This window comes from Daktulosphaira vitifoliae, unplaced genomic scaffold (genome assembly GCF_025091365.1).
Source record: "Daktulosphaira vitifoliae isolate Bord-2020 unplaced genomic scaffold, ASM2509136v1 Scaffold_2, whole genome shotgun sequence".
Classification (NCBI taxonomy): Eukaryota; Metazoa; Arthropoda; class Insecta; order Hemiptera; family Phylloxeridae; genus Daktulosphaira; species Daktulosphaira vitifoliae.
In genome coordinates this window covers 19,206,718-19,224,597 of record NW_026099573.1, presented here as the reverse complement: position 1 = coordinate 19,224,597, position 17,880 = coordinate 19,206,718, and the positions used below count along the sequence as shown (strand labels likewise).

Sequence of the window (17,880 nt, the reverse complement as noted above, 5' to 3'; positions counted from 1 at the left end):
CAAAAAAATTACAAATTTAAAAATCGCTAATTTTCGAAATTTTTTCAATTTTTTTTACTAAAAACTGCCGTAACTTTTTCAAAAATGAATATATCAATATAATTCTTTTTTATATAGATGCTTGATGTCTTCACCTATCATTTGGTATATTTTTTTTGTAAATTTGACCTTTTTTCTGCCCACAGGGGGGGATTTAAAATGACCACTTTTTCACAAAAAATTAACTTTTTCAACTTAACTTTTGAAAATGTTCCGGAAGGTCTGACACTTTTATATATATCTTAAATTAAAGCTAATGTAATGTACTTTAATTTGAAAAAATAAAATTTGACCTCTGGACTTGTCTTCGTGGTGAAAGTTGACATCAAAGTTAATAAAAAAATACGATTTTGANTTGACATCAAAGTTAATAAAAAATTACGATTTTTGTAAAATAATTTTTTTTAATATTTTCAACTTAGTAATGCTCTAACTTTTTCAAAAATGAAAATATCAATATAATTCTTTTTTATATAAATGTTTGATGTCTTTACTTATCATTTGGTATATTTTTTTTGTAAATCTGACACTTAACCTGCCCACAGGGGGGGATTTAAAATGACAACTTTTTCACAATAAATTTACTTTTTCAACATAACTTTTGAAAATGTTCCGGAAGGTCTGACACTTTTATATATATCTTAAATTAAAGCTAATGTAATATACTTTAATTTGAAAAAAAAAAATTTGACCTCTGGACTTGTCTTCATGGTGAAAACGGCTACCGAATGCTATTTTTGTGTGAAAATTTTCGATTTTATTATTTATATTACATTTAACTTTATAATGCTATAACTTATTGAAAAGTTTATGGATCCACACAATTTTTTTATGAGAAATAATATTTTTTAATAAACCCTTTTTCATTCGACATACTTTATCTTAATCGAGATATTAATAAGGAACCAGCAGATCAAGTAGCTTTTGGAATAAAACACCAATTTTTTTAAAATTAAACACTATCTAAAGATAACCCAACCAATCATTATACTTGATCCAACTATGCCACGTCACCACTGTGCCGCGACCCCCCTGTGCTGGGTTTTTTTATTAAAATCTATCGTGTTAGTCGCCATATGGTTCAGTATATCAAAAACGGGTTTAAAATTTAACTTTATAGCACTAACTGCTTGTTTTTTTGTACTCCAACGTGTGTCACAATGAGATTTTAAAGTGATTTTCATAGTTTTCATTAAGAGTTCCCATCTACTTGTCGAACCCGAAAAAAATGAGTATATATTCTGAATTAAGCCAAAAAATGTTATCATCATGGGTGAAACTTCTGCAGCATGGACACCTACTAGGTTTAGGCTATGTGCAGTACAAGGTAAAAATGTAGCTAATTCATTTATACGTAAAATATGTGATTGTAAATACACCATTATTAATCCCTGCCATATTCGTGTCATTGTCGTAATATTGTCCTCTACAGTCCAGTATATTAATTCCATTATTTTTTATAGTATTTAATATTTCATTAGAAAGCCCTAATCCTGATTTTTCGTTGGTACTTAGAAAATCAATAAATGATTCTTTGATCATGATTTCTCCATTAGAAATGTGGACATACCTGATAATTTGTGACATTTGTTCCTGATGAGATTTATCAGGAGTACAATCAAAAAGAATTGAGAAGTATTTTGATTTTTGTATTTGTTCAAATATAGTTTGTCTTACTTTCTGACCCATTATACAGATTATTTCATTTTGAATTTTATGAGAAAAATAACTAATAGTCGGTTTATTACTTTCTGTAATATGTTTTACATGAGCTAATAATATAGGATTGTAATGACTTATTACTTCCATTAGGCTTAAAAAAATACCACAATTTGGATCTCCAATCTTATCCGACGAACCTCTTAAAGCCAGATTGTTTTTAGCACAGAATAAAATTCCTTCGACAATAACTTTAAGAATACAAAACCATTTTTCTTTTTCATTTTTAATAGAATTTTGAAGTTCATGATCTATTGTTTTACTGTCCCGTAATCTTTTTTCTAACTCCTTCCATTCTAAAATATTTTGTTTATGGTTTTTACTATTCTCATGTTCAGCGACAGAAGGATTTAAATGCTTCCAATCTTGAAATCCATTATCAGAAAATGAGGATTTTCGGATATCATTATTTGAAAAAAGGAGGCATGCGAAACAAAAAATTGAATTTTTTGATGTACTGTATAATAGCCACTGTCTTCGAACTTTTTCTCCGTTATTCAGAAACTTATAAAACCATTTACCGTCACAATGTCTGCCATCATCATGATTAACTGGAAAATAATAATTCTGATCCATAAGATAAGGTCCTCTTTCAACCATTAAAAGAAATACTCCAGGTTTTATTTGAGACCAAATTGGTGTATTGCATAAAACTTCTTCAATACTTAAATCTAATGAATTGTCATTATAATCATCTTCTGATGAATGATAAACTACAACATCAATATTATCAATTGATTGTTCCAACACAATATTTTGTACATCTTTAATAGCTTTCTTATGTATCCCAAGTTTACTAGGATATTTGATTAGCTTTTTCTTTAAGGTTGCTTCCTCCAATTATTTTAACACATTTTTATTTGTTAAAACTTCACCATACTTTGTTACTCTAAGACGAGGAAATTGATCTTTTGTAACACAAATTGTATTGTTAGTTTTATATTGTATTAATTGAATTGAAAAAAATAGATATTATATCTTTTGGGTTTACTGAGATATTATTACTTGATGTTGGAAAAATTTAGTCCATAAAAGTGTTTGAAGTTTAAGATTCTAATGAAATTTTATTTTCTACAACTGTTAATATGTTTTTTTTGATATAATTACGCACTCTAAAGTTGAAAAAAAAATGATAAAAATCGTAATATTTCAAATTATATTTGTTATTAATATTTCCATTTACCTCAAAACCAAATTTCCATTTACCCCAATTGATTTTTATTTTTACAAAAAAGAATATCATTCCATAGAAAAAGTGATATTAAACTGGTTTTAGGGCCGTATAGTAAATAAGTAAATATGAAATGACAATTTAGTTCAAACTGTACTGTTTTACTTATATTTTTGATGAAGATGCCCTTCTCAAAAGCCGTTGAGCAGAAAATATTAAAGTTGATTGTTGTAAATGTTTATAATATTAAAAAATTATTTATTTTACCATAACTTTTAACTTAATTGGCAAGTTTGACATTGACATCATTAAATAGAAAATTTTATGAGAGTTAAAAAAATTTTATCGTTAAGATTAATATGCAGTCAGAAAGTTTTATAATTACTATTTATTGTAAATTTATCTGAAAAGCACAATATTTTTTTGCATTTTTATGGTAATAGATAACTTAAATAGAAGTAATAGTAATAATTTCCTAGGAACTTTTGTTGTTTGATGAAAAGATTCTATAATTGAAATATTGAGAACTTAATTAATTTTAATGATTTACTTTAACTAAATGTACCAATCAAAACAAAGTTGTTAAAAAGATTTACTCAATTGAGTGTATTATAAAATTTGATTATATTTGTAAAAATCAATTGTTAATTCAGGAGAAAAAACAATCATTTTTTTTAGAAATGATTTATATAGCAACATGTTACAAAAAAAAATTGTAATATTATAGTCTAGTAGTAGCACACACAAATAGAGTAAAAAAATTATTAAATTACAAAGTAAATTGATTTAATTTTGTAGCTGAAACCTATCATATCAAACTTCATTCGTTAATAAATATTTTGAAAACATTAGAAATTAATGATTTTAATTGTCTTTATGGAGACGATGTAATAACTAACTGTTTAATTGATAAATTAGAATTTTTTTTTCAATTTTTGAGAGTAATATCTTCAACTAGATACGAATTGTAGTAATTTGACGTATTGTTGAAAAAAGTAGGTCAAGTTAGAGCAGAGAAAATAAATGATAGTCACAAAAAAATATCTTCTCGGCTTTGCATCGAAGCGAAAACTTAAAATATAGTAAAATAATTTTAATACGAATAAGAAATTTCTTCTTGCAAGGGGCGACTAAAGTGATGGGATCCTTGATCTTTATTGAAGTTATTGAATCTAAATGTGATAAAAATCAAACGAGTTAAAATTTATACTAACTTAAAAAGAATTAAGAAAAAATGCAAAAAGTTCATTGCCATACGCGGGTTGGAACCTCGTACCCCAAGCGTGTAAAACATAAATTTTACCAACTCGGCAACCGTACGTCGCTAAATTGGCTATTTAAGCCAATTCAAATTTCAAAATTATTTTTCTCGACTTAAAAGAAGCAAACAAATTTAAATAAGTTTAACTTTCTATACTATATTAATTTTAATTTATATAATTTTTATGAAAATCTGTACTCCTCTTGTCAGGTATTTTAAAATAAAATAAAATACAAATCCCAGAATTTTAACACAAAAATAGCAAATTTTTAAATATGGTAGTCATTTTTACCATGAAGACAAATACAGAGATCAAATTTTTTTTTTCAAATTAAAGTATATTACATAAGCTTTAATTTAAGATATATATAAAAGTGTCAGTATTTCCGGAATACTTTCAAAAATTAAATTGAAAATATCTTAGTAACAATACGCATGTTTAAAGTTTTGACCCCCCTTGTTAAAGGGGTATGATCCGATTTACAAAAAAAGCGTGCCAGATGAAAGGGGTATATAAATATTTATTATAAAAAAATAATAATATTGATCCATACATTTTTCCAAAAGTTATATAAAATATAAATTAAATAATATAAAATAAAAAATCGAGAATTTTTTCACGGAAATCGTACGTTCTTCTTTAACTTTGATGTCCGTTTTCACCACGAAGACAAGTCCAGAGGTCAAATTTTTTTTTTCAAATTAAAGTATATTACATAAATATCTATTAAATGTTAAACTTTAAATGTTTATTAAAATTATGTAGCATACACCAAGATTCAATTATTTTGTCCTCGATATTTAAATAGTAACTATCAACTTATGTTAAAAAAATGTTTCAAATCTAATTTAATTTTAACATTTATAATCAATGCTTATTATATGTTTAATTTTTAAATATATATTAAATATTTAATTTTAAAATGTCTATTAAATGTTGAGTTTTGAAATGTTTAATAAATATTGAATTTTTAAATGTTAATTTAAAGTTTATTAGATATTTAATTTTTATGTGTTTATTAAATTGTATTAAATGTTTAATTTTAAATGTAAACTTAGAAAAGAATACATTAAAGTTTGAATTATAAATACTTTAATTTCCATGTGTTAATTTATTTACAATAGAAAAGAAACGATTGAATAGAAATTTGCGACTTATTCTAAACTGTTTTGACCAATCAGTTAACAATTGTAATGATATTTATTTCTACAACACATATGCTCAAAATGTTTCGTTATATCATAAGAGTCAGTCTTGCACCGAGTAACAAAACGAATCTAAAAAAGAATTGTTTATGATTATTAAAAGTAACAAACATACAAAACACAAACATATAATATCGCTATAGACTGTAATGTGGTGAATTTCACAACATTTAAAATTCATTTTTAATTATTTGTATGTGTTTGTTTTATTTATTAATCTATTTTTACAGACATAAACGAGGTGTAAAACTCAATCATCATTCAAAACGGTGTCGGTGAGTTGCATCCCACTCCCTAGGTGAAGAACGAGTTGCGTCGAAAATTAGCGATTTTTAAAATTGTAATTTTTTTGGAGGTTTCCGTCATTTAGGGGGAACAAGGAAATTTTTTTCAATCTTTGAGGGTAATATCTTTGACTAGATACGATTTGTGATCTTTAGACGAGTCATTGAAAAAATTCGGTTCGGTGAGAGCTGAGAAAACGTGGTAACAGACAAAAAAAAAAAACACATAGTAAAATTAATAGCTGCTCAGCTTCGTATCGAAGCTAAAATATATTTTAAATAATTACTGTAACATCTATTATACATTTAAATTAGTCCTAAAGTATGGATTTCCCACCACTAACTTTGTCCTAAATGAAAACACCTATGTTAGTTTTAATCCCCATGGATCCCAAATGCATCATGTAATTCTTCAATGGAACTTGTTAGTGGAGGATGCTAAGATAAACGGGAAATAAGTCGGTATATCCTCTTTTATCAATTCTGAGCGTATTAGTTTTGAAAGTTTGCACGAAAGTTTATCTAGTATATTTCTTTTCAAAAAATAACTCAAAATTTACCTATTTAAGACGTTTTCTTCAGTTTTACAGTGGCTGTGATCAGTATTACTCTCTACTATTTTATTTGAAGGAGATAATTACAAATTCATTACCATTGAATTATTATTACCAATAATAATAATAAATTAATAAAAATCAAAACGTATTAATTAATTATATAATAAATTTATTATAAAATGTTTTTCAAAGCACACATAATTTAACAACAAAAATTTTTGTTTGAAAATTTTTAAAAACATTAATTAGTTTTGTTTAGAAAGTAATTTTTTTATTTATCTCCCTCCCAAAACGTTTTAGAAAATTAATATTTAATTATTAATTATCTTTTAAAAAAACCTTGTGTATCATCATAGGGAATAGAAATTTACCTTCTATGTTTTGAGTGATAACGCGGGCACGCATATAGATTAAAATCGATCCGACCCAATTGGTTACCAATCACCTTCTCAATCTACTCTTTTTCCTCATTCCCACCCCTATTCTCTAAATCTGTATTTGTTATTATCGCGCAACATATAGTATTGTCTTTATTTTATATTATTATATTCATAGTATTATTATATTATTATATTCATATATATTCATTAGTTATTTTATAAAACTATGACGTGGTAGTACAGTTAGAAATTTTGTATAGGGAGGATTAGATAGCTTTTAGAAGTAGAGTAGTGGGAAGATTCATCCCTCTACTATCCCTATTAATATGATTTATATCCATGGAAGTCTATATCCGGGGACCTCTCTAGTTGCAACACTCAACGTGTTATTACATACGAGGTGATTCTTTTAATATTAGCAACTTGATTTCTTTTAAAACAATTATATTATGAAAATTCTTTTTGTTTTTTTTTAATTTTACATATGTATATATTGATCTATTAATTAATAAGTATTTTATTAATTCATCTCTTATACCTTATAAAAGTGTCAACTTTATTTTTTTAAATGGAAACATACACATCATACAACAGCTTCTTCTATTTCTTCGCTTTAATCCAAACTACTTGGGGTCGGTCACCCTTATCCTATTGACACGATCTCTCACATCATATACGCTCAAATCAACTGTCCTTATATCGCATTCAATAACATCCCTACATCACTTTTTTGGTCTTCCTCTACCTCTTCTTCCTTCAACATTCATTTTTATAACTGTTCCTACAGCTTCCGATTCCTCTCTCCTCATATCATGACCAAATCATCTAAGTCTATTTTCTCTCATCTTATCTACGATTGACAATACACATATACTCCATATTATGTGATCGTTCCTCATCCTATCTTTTCTAGTCTCTCCACCTATCCATCTAGGCAATCTCATCTCTGCTCTACTTTCTTGTCAACTTCTCAACACTCTGAACCATACATAATAGGTGGTCTCACTATAGTCTTATAGAATTTGGCTGTAAGGTAAATTCTATAATTTGGAATTCTAATATTGCATAACCTACATAGTGTTCTCCTTTAGAGAAGCGGTAATGTGAACTTTGAATGATATTTTTAAAACGTATATTAAGTTTAAAAGTATATTAAAAGAAAATAAGTAATTTTGTTGCCTTTAGGCAATAGAAGATAAGTGTAAAAATATGACTGTAAAAAAAAAATTTAATTAAAAATTACAGTTTCTATTTAAGAATTACATTTGATCCCACTTTTTTAAGTGAAAACATACAGAATAATGTTTTTATGTATTAAAACAACAATCAAAATAAATAATGTATTATGTTTCAATTTCATTTCTCCAAAAGTTACAATTTTACACTAATGTTCTTTTGCTCGAACAATACAGAATTAAAGTAATATACATAAACTACTATATTAAAAAACATATACAATCCAATAATCTCACCTTCTAATATTAATCTACCATAACACACTAGACACTCAACATCATTAGATTTTATCCATTCTCTTAAACATTTAAAATGTACATTAAATTGGCAACATCTTAAAAAATAATAGTTGTCGTCTTTAAAATATTCACCGCAATATGCACATTCTAGAAAAAAAAAAATTATAAAATATGTAATAGAATATTATTTTACAGTTAATTACGGCAATTTTTGTCAAACTTGACTTTTTCCAATTTTCATACATTATAATGTGAAATACTTTTATTATTATTATTTTTTTGATAACTACACAGATCATAATGATATATTTATTCGCGATGATATGATATGACAATAATTAATTTGCTGCTGTAGGCATTATTTCTTTTTTTGAAAATCTTGGCATCAAACGTACTGTTTATTTAAAATCTCATATCGATTTCAAAAAGATTTTAAAATAAGTACTTAAATTAAAAAAAAATCGGTAAAAATGGCAGCCGAATCTTTGTACTATTTGAAAAATATCAAAGATAACCCGCACATTCTTTCAAATTACTTCATATCGAATATCATACCGTATAAATTTAAAGTAATATTAAAAAAAAAAGTTTTGGCATTTATGATTTGGTGTGTTCTTACTGCCTTTAAAATTAAAAATTATATTTTTTCTGTAGATACATAATTAGTTGTTTTTTTTTCAACTTTTTGAAAAAAATGCGCATTTATATTGAAAAAAAAAATAAATTGTTCCAACTACTCATTGTTGTCTTCTATAATATTCCTTTTTAAAATACTCCACTTCAAAAATATATTTCTTACAAACAAATACTATGTGGTCCATGATATTTGTGAGTATCTAATGACTATATCTTAATTATTTAAAAAAGATTTTCAAAAATAAAAATGAAAAAAAGATATTTTATACTTTCGAAAATATGGATGCACTGAGGACATGTTTTGGATTTATCAAAGCATTTCTCTAAACATTTATAATGAAATTTTTTCCCACAACATTTAGATTTAAAAAAATCATCCAGCGAATTTACTTGACATATTGAACAAACTAAAAAAGTATTAAATTTACTATAATTAATATTATTTTATTTGTTATAATTAAATGTATTAAAATTTATTTATTTTTTTAATTATACACAAACTTATTATTTCTGTTATTTTTATAATGGTAGAAAAACACTCGATTTTACAGTTAAAGGGGGGGGGGCGCAACACAAAAAGCGCCCCACATTGAAGATATTTTATGAATTATCATAACGTGTATTTTATTTTATTTTTTTTTTTTCGAATAATTAAAACATTATCATTAATTTTGTGATGGTGTCACATTACCATTATTGTGAGAATTATTTTAGTAAAATACAGACAGCACATCCGCTTTCTGAGACTGATGAATTAACAAATAGTATTGATTGCCAAATTGGCAATAATTCTAATTATTATAAAAACCCAATAGACCTGACCATCGTGGTCAGTCGACTCCAGTGCCTTGTGTCATTCATCAGTTTCAGTACTCGGTTGTCGCTGTCCGGCTTACTGTTTAAAGTAAAGTCTTTGTTTATTCCTTTTTAAAATCTATCTACTCTCTTCCACAACATTTCAGAGTACTTGTGTCTTGCACTTCGTCTGCACCTTATACTCGGCTACCCCGTTCTCTCTTTGAAGTACTTGTGTCTTGCATTTCGTCTGCACCTCGTACTTCATTATCCTCTCCTAATAACTAAAGTACTTGTGTCTTGCACTTCGTCTGCACCTCGTACTTTGTTATACTCCTTATCTGGTACGCCCAGTATTTGTGTCTTGCACTTCGTCTGCACCTTATACTCGGCTACCCCGTACTTCATTATCCTCTCCTATACCCAAAGTATTTGTGTTTTGCACTTCGTCTGCACCTTATACTCGGCTACCCCGTACTTCATTATCCTCTCCTATACCCAAAGTATTTGTGTCTTGCACTTCGTCTGCACCTCATACCTAGGTGTTACCCTTATTCCCTTCCTATAACAACAGCCTTTTGACACCCACAACTAAACCGGAGTGTCAGCCGAGTACGGTGACTGCTGTACGACAACACGCACGTAAATACCTAGACAGCAGGCACCACATCCTCATATTCATCTTCGCATCACAATTACCTTTACACTTGTTGCAGTTTCTTTTATTATGTTACGACAATTTAATCTCATAAAGTTTATTTTTTAAACATACTTTTAGAGTGATGATATAAAACCCATCTCCTACCATCATAATTTAATTATTTTACCACAGATAATTGGGGTGGTCTGTATTATATTCGATAAGACCAGTAACACTAGCGAGCAAAAATGGACCTACTTTAAACTTATTGTTAAATGAAAGCTAATACACACAAAGTGTGCACTTTGGTATAAAAAAAGGAAAAATATCCGAAATATCGATTTCTTAAAGTAATTAGAGGATATATATGCCAAAAGTCATACAATTTACGGTAAAATTGTTCGAATTTCAAGTATTTTGCATAGCAATGAAACATATGCATCGTCATTGTGTTGTAAAATAAATCTAATCAACATTTCTTATGTAATTTGTACAATACAATTAAAAAAAGACGTTCCAACGCCAGCCGCTTTTTAAAAGTTCAACTGAATCTTAAGTCGTAATTTTGCATTGTAATTATTGGTGAATACTTTTTCAGTGGATACATTTGCATTAACATTGACAAAAAAAGAAAAAATATTTTTTACAAACAAATACTATGTGGTCGATGATAAAAAAAACCTCGCAAAGAAGGTACGGAAGCCAACCACTTTAGACAAATATCTCTAATGAGTCAAGTGTTCAAATTACTCGAGCGACTTATTCTAAATAGGATATCGTCGATGATATTCGTGAGTGTCTAAAGACTAAATCTTAATTATTTGAAAAAATTATCTGTACCTTTGAGTGGAATGCCGCGGCACAAATGACATTTTTTAGAAATATCAAACCATTGGTCTATACATTTAAAATGCACTGGTTTTTTACAACACAGAGTTTGATACTTATCATTCATTATTTCTTCAAAACATATAAAACATTCTAAAAAATAATAATTTGTGAAAATTAAAAATTATTACAAGTTATTTTTTTACTTTATAATGAAACATTGAAAAACTTTACAATGCTGAAAAAATTACTTAACGATCCGAATTAAACAATTTTTTTTTAAATATAAAAGGTCGGTGATACAAATTTAAAAAAAAATTTAAGGTTTTTTTAAGGATATTAATTATAATTTGTAAAAATCCATTCTTTTAATCAGGTGAAACTAAAAATCAATTTTTATTAGAAATGATTTTTATAGCAAAATGTTATCAATAAATTTGGAATATTATAGACTGGTAGTAATACACACAATAAGAGTTAAAAAATTGATAAATTAAAAAGTAAAATTATTTAATTTTGTAGTTGAAACCTATTATCATATAAATCCTAATTCGAAATTAAATACTTTAAAAACATTAAAAATGAATGATTTTAATTCTCTTATGGAAAATATGAGCGAAATAATACTTTAATTGATTTTGGCGTATGATTGAAAAAAATCGGTTTAGTGTGAGCTGAGAAAAAGTAATAACAATCACACACACACACATACACAGAAAATACATCATAGTAAATTTATTACCTTCTCAGCTTTGCATCGAAGCTAAAAGTTGATAAGTAACAACAAAGCAAAAAAAATTACGAAATCAAATTATTTTAAACGTGATCATATGAAGAAGAAGAATAAGAGAGATTAAAAGTATCATTATTATTTTTTACAATAATTAATTCAATTAATATGCTGTTTATTTTCTTTTTTCTTTGAGGATATTAGTCATAAGATACACTAAGAGTAGAAAATGATTTTTCGTATTTTGTAAATATGTAATAAAAGAATTATATATATACAAATATTAACATACTCTTGGGTCACCATGGATTTTGTACGAAATTTAACAAGGGGAGCGGATACGAAAAGCACCATCCCACATTTAAGATATTTTACGAACAATCATAATGCTTATTTTATTTAATAGATACATTATAATTTATTTAAAATAATAAAGTTTTTCACTTGTCTTTTACGAGTTTAATTGACTTGCACTCAAATCAAAAATCATGTAATTTTTGACGGATACGTTAAATTGTTTAAAGTTTATATAACAAATAAAACTTTTTAAAATTTTACTTTCTGATTGATTGTCGGAGTCTGTAATAGAAATATCAGATGTTGTCAGTACGTTTCCACTTTTTTGTAAAACGACCAATAATACGATGAGGATATTTGCAATGAATATTTTCTGAAAAATAATTTCCAATTGTGTAAAAATGATAGAAAAAGCTAGATACGATTTATGATCATTTGACGTATCGTTGAGAAAAATCGTAAGAGCTGAGAAAAAGTAGTGCCAGATACAAAAAATATAATAATAACAATAATAAACACATCATAATAAAATTAATACCTTATCAGCTTCGCATCAAAGCTAAAATTCTACACACAAATATATAAATATATAGGTATACGACCAGGCTTTAACATCTTTAATAACTTTTGATCAAGGAAATAGTTCGAGTCACTTTTTTTTTAAATAATTTATTTTCAATTTAGACTACGTTGTCAATATTTTTTTTTAGCAGTATTTTTCAATTAGCGTTTTTGATTGAGAAAACTTAAGATTAAAATCCTAATATAATGGTAGTCTTTTTACTATTTGCTTAATTACCAAACACGTCCATTACTGGGTTACGACCGAATTTATTTTTTGAGATCACTCGTATTAACTTACTGAAACCTGTGGATTTTTTATTTTTGATACATTATGCGTTAAATTAATTGATATCCATTCAAGAATCTTTTTGTACTTCTCCAAATCGTAATTGTTGTACTATAGTAGATATTGCAAAAAAAAGTAAAACTACATTGTTATACTTTTATAATAAGCAATTATAATGTAATCAATACTCAGTTCCTTATTAGAACATCCATTATTATTCTCAAAATATACACATTACTAAATTATATTATTTCAAAGATATTACCACACTCCCAAAGTTTAAAAAAAAATTTTCCTTATTTTTTTGTCATATCGAATTATGACATAGTTAATTTTCTTAATTAAAATAAAAAAACTGTAACGATACATGTTACAGTATTTTCCTTAAAAACAATTCGTTTTAATTTATTGAAAATAATTCGGCTGCTTAAGAAAAAAAATTTAAGTAACATTTTTTATATAAAAGTCACTAGTTTATGTGCATCGTGTTTTTATTATATTCCATAATTTTTATGAAACGTTTCTATATTATAAAATGTATGCGGATTATGTTTTCTCTAACAATTCGGTATTTTTGAGCTATGATTCTATTGCGCGTCTAAGTATAATAAATATAGTTTAAAAAAACTAAATATACAAAAAATATGACACAAAGCACCCACACTTTTATCACAATAATACTAGTATTTTTCGTTCATTATTGTTTTAAGCATATTTTGAATATTATTTTTAACTTTTTAGTTCGATGTGCTTTAAAAGCGTGTTTTTTTTAGTTTTTTTAAACTATATTTATTTTTCACTTTTTAGTTTCATGTTATGATAGTAGTTAATATCAATATCTTGGTTGTAACGGGTAACGGGAAATCAGGGTTCGATTCCGGAGAGGGAGTTTAAGAAACGGCTACCACATCCAAGGAAAGCAGCAGGCGCGCAACGTGGAGGTAGTGACGAAAAATGACGATACGAGAATCATGCCCCGTAATCGGAATGAATACACTATTAATATATAAGTTTTAATAGTTATTAGAATATATANAGTTTTAATAGTAATTAGAATATATATATATTTAAAGGGACTTAAGTACGTAAACGTATCATGCATGAGGTATAGCCGTGTTTATGTGGGCGGGCATGGCGGAGGGAACATTATACACGAGGCATATACGGCGGCAGAGGCGTCGGCTGTAGGAATATTTAAATGAATATTATCATATACGTATTTATAAATATTAATATATATATATATATATTAATATTAGCGGCAATGGTAAGAATATACAATCTTTGCACAATATCGCGGCACTTTTGCGATATCCGGCGTGATCCTCGGGCGTCAAAAGGTTAGCAGCGTAGATGATGACAGTGCGCGAGTGCGGATCGGATTGTTGACATTGTCACTTTGGCAACGAGAAGAAGACTACGGTATCATTAACGACGGGACGTCGTCGGCCGTGCGGCACTTGCTGGACTTTGCACCGCGGCGTAAAACGACGCGGGGCCGTGTCAATCACAATAAAAATTTGATATATATATATATATGTATATATATACAGAGTGTTCAGTAAGTCAGGAAACGGGTTTCTATTGTTCTCATTGTTACAAACAATTGAAAGCACGCGTCTACGGGTAATATTGTTGTCTACGATTGGTGAGCGGGGTGGGGTGAATGCGTTACGACCGTCTAGTCTCAAGGCCGTAGACACGTGCCGCGTGGAAAGTTACAAACATCAAACAAAAAAAAACCCAGCACAGGGGGGTCGCGGCACAGTGGTGACGTGGCATAGTTGGATCAAGTATAATGATATCTGACAGTGATTAAAATCACTATAAAAAAAAAACGCTTCGATGCAAATCTTTAGATAGTGTTTAATTTTAAAAAAATTGGTGGAATATTCCAAAAGCTATATGATCTGCTAGTTCCTTATTAATATCCTGATTAAGATAAAGTATGTCGAATAAAAAAGGGATATAAATATTATTTCTCATATAAAAATTATGTTGATCCATACACTTTTCAATAAGTTAAATCATTATAAAGTTAAAAATGTAAAAAATAAAATCAAGAATTTTCACACAATAATAGCATTTGGTAGTTATTTTCACCGTGAAGACAAAATAAAGTCCGAATTTTTTTTTTGCATAATAAAGTATATTACATTAGCTTTAATTTAAGATATATATAAAAGTGTCAGACTTTCCGGAACACTCTCAAAATTTAAGTTGAAAAAGTAAATTTTTTGTGAAAAAGTTGTCATTTTGAATCCCCCCCCTGAAGGTAGGTAAAAAGTCAGATTTATAAAAAAAATATACCAAATGATAGGTAAAGTCATCATGCATCTATAAAAAAAAAGAATTATATTGATCCATACATCTTTCAAAAAGTTATAGTATTATAAAGTTAAAAATATAAAAAAGAATTTTTTTACAAAAATCGTATTTTTTTTATTAACTTTGATGTCTGTTTTCACCATGAAGATAAAATAAAGTCTGAAATTTTTTTTTACCATAATAAAGTATATTACATTAGCTTTAATTTAAGATATATATAAAAGTGTCAGACTTTCTGGAACACTTTCAAAAGTTTAGTTGGAAAAGTTCTACTTTCTATATGCATTTTTTAGATTTAAACCCCCCTCGTATATAGGGAAATGGTCCGATTTAAAAAAACAGTATGTCGAATGAAAGATGTATATAAATACTACTTCTTATGAAAAAATTGTATTGATCCATACATTTTTCAAAAAGTTATAGCATAATAAAATATCTTCTCAGCTTCGCATCGAAGCTAATATTCTACAACATACTAGTGAAACTAATATAAGCGTGTTAAAAGTATTTATAACTTCTAAGAAATATCGCTATGGAAGTTGACATTATGATAAATTTGTATTTTCAATTAATTGTAGTAAAACAATTATATAACACAATTCTTTGTTAGTAAATTTTGTATACAAGCCACTTACCATATTAGAGTTTGTTGTAAGTTGGATAGCAGTAATTCTTGGTTTGAAAGGCACAAATAAATTTATTTATTCACTTGCGAGTATAATTTAGAATAAAATTTAACGTCATTTCATTTTTAATTTAAAATTAACTAACAAAAATATTCAATAACATGATCATATATTAAATTTGATTTATATTTTCATGTATTACACATTATTTGTTCCATTTATTGTGCCCTACTCAGCCACACGTTGTTCAAAAATAATCTTACATTAGACCTTATATACATATTTACATTTATAAAGTCGATTCTTGTATATTTTTTTACTATATTATAATTTGTTTATTTTAACATTTTAACCGGCAAAGCACCATTTTACAAATATATCACAGTTCTACATACACAATTTAATTAAAATATATAAAAACATATAAATCTATGAATTTTGAAAAATAAAAATTTTAAATAAATTTTTTTGCTTTTTTTAATCATATTTATACAATATAGTAATAAAAATTACTTAACAAATCTTTTGATCTTTTAAATTTCTTTAATTTAACTTTCGAAAATTAAAAGTAAATCTCTGATTATTTTCTTTACATTAAAGGTCGAAAAGACACTAAATACATATAATGTTGACTGATGTACACTCATCATCTAAAATTTTAAAGTGGACGAAAAAGTGAAACATCATTAAACAAAGATCTAAATAAAAAAAAAATTAAAATTTAAGAAAAACAACATGTTTACACATAAAGACACTTTGAAAGTCGAAAAAATTTTAAAGTGGACGAAAAAGTGAAACATTAAACTACGTTCTAAGTAGGAAAAAACTTAAAATTTAAGAAAAACAACATGTTTACACATAAAGACACTTTGAAAGTCGAAAAAATTTTAAAGTGGACGAAAAAGTGAAACATCATTAAACAAAGATCTAAATGAAAAACAACTTAAAATTTAAGAAAAACAACATGTTTACACATAAAAACACTTTGAAAGTCGAAAAAATTTTAAATTCGATGAAAAAGTGAAACATCATTAAACAAAGATCTAAATGAGAATAAACTTAAAATTTAAGAAAAACAACAAGTTTACACATAAAAACACTTTGAAAGTCGCAAAAATTTTAAATTCGATGAAAAAGTGAAACACCATTAAACAAAGATCTAAATGTGAAACAACTTAAAATTTAAGAAAAACAACATGTTTACACATAAAAACACTTTGAAAGTCGAAAAAATTTTAAAGTGGACGAAAAAGTGAAACATCATTAAACAAAGATCTAAATGATACACAACTTAAAATTTAAGTACACTTAAAGAGCTTTTCTTTTTTTCATCAAAAAATCTTTAATTTAATGTAGTTTTAAGGACGCATACGTAGGGTCGCATTTAGGAATTTTGCCGCCCCCCAAAAGTGTTGGATTGGGTTTTTTAGTTGGCGTATTTAATAATTCCGAATATTCAATTAATTGATTTTCATTTGCCATGGTTTCAAAAGTACTATGTAGAGGATGTTCACTAAAAAATTATAAAATTTTTCATTTATATAAAACTGAAATAACGTACAAAAGTTAACATTTGATTTTTAAATTACTTTTTATCACTAGACTCATTTAAAATCTGTTCAGCTGTAGTCTCTATTTCACTTGGCGAATTGGAGATTGATTGCCAAAAAATGAAGTTAATTTTGCGGTTTGAGAAATGACTTTTTGTTCTTTTTCTAATTTTAATTTAGCAACTTTTTTATAAGCACTTCCACTTAAACGTTTTCTGCTATCACTCATTTTAATACGTTAATAAATAATAAAATATACAAATAAAAAAAAAAACCTCAACACATTAACTCGGTCACTTGTAGTCGAGTACTAAACACAATGAGCTGTCTGTACACAACACATTATTAGTGTGACATTATTAGATAGTAATTTTGTGAAAAATGAGACAAATTATTGTGTTTTAACTTTCTTAGTATTCCAATAATAATCGACTATCAACGGCCGACGACATCCATAAAACCAGTTTAAGGGAGAAAATATCAATACTTTGTTAAAATTAGATAAAAA

The 17,880-nt window shown here is 26.9% G+C and overlaps 2 protein-coding genes and 1 long non-coding RNA gene across 3 annotated transcripts; all 3 read right to left on the bottom strand.

Annotated features, from left to right (window-relative positions):
• Positions 1-1,383: 1,383 nt before the first annotated feature.
• LOC126898041 (zinc finger MYM-type protein 1-like) lies at positions 1,384-3,001 on the bottom strand. The gene is made up of 2 exons (XM_050671990.1): positions 2,942-3,001; positions 1,384-2,592 (listed from the first exon to the last, which is right to left on the bottom strand). Exons 1-2 carry the CDS (start codon positions 2,999-3,001, stop codon positions 1,384-1,386), a joined length of 1,269 nt encoding a protein of 422 aa, XP_050527947.1.
• A 2,264-nt stretch (positions 3,002-5,265) lies between these two features.
• On the bottom strand, positions 5,266-16,028 carry LOC126899434 (uncharacterized). The gene is made up of 6 exons (XM_050674389.1): positions 15,832-16,028; positions 12,280-12,391; positions 11,004-11,144; positions 8,998-9,135; positions 8,090-8,239; positions 5,266-5,468 (listed from the first exon to the last, which is right to left on the bottom strand). The coding sequence occupies exons 1-6, from the start codon at positions 15,832-15,834 to the stop codon at positions 5,440-5,442; spliced, it is 573 nt and encodes a 190-aa protein (XP_050530346.1). The 5' UTR covers positions 15,835-16,028; the 3' UTR covers positions 5,266-5,439.
• A 1,085-nt stretch (positions 16,029-17,113) lies between these two features.
• LOC126899445 (uncharacterized) lies at positions 17,114-17,658 on the bottom strand. Its single transcript, XR_007702593.1, has 2 exons — positions 17,412-17,658; positions 17,114-17,335 (listed from the first exon to the last, which is right to left on the bottom strand). It is a non-coding gene; the product is annotated as an uncharacterized LOC126899445 (long non-coding RNA).
• Between the last annotated feature and the right edge of the window lie 222 nt (positions 17,659-17,880).

Coding starts and splice junctions, on each gene's coding strand:
- LOC126898041 (XM_050671990.1), bottom strand. CDS start 3,001: ATGATATTCTTTTTTGTAAAAATAAAAATCAATTGGGGTAAATGGAAA. Junction 2,593..2,941: donor AATGGAAATTTGGTTTTGAG/GTAAATGGAAAT, acceptor AAATAATTGGAG/GAAGCAACCTTAAAGAAAAA.
- LOC126899434 (XM_050674389.1), bottom strand. Junction 8,240..8,997: donor GTGCATCCATATTTTCGAAA/GTATAAAATATC, acceptor TTTTTTTTCTAG/AATGTGCATATTGCGGTGAA. Junction 5,469..8,089: donor TGGTAGATTAATATTAGAAG/GTGAGATTATTG, acceptor ATTCTTTTTTAG/ATTCGTTTTGTTACTCGGTG.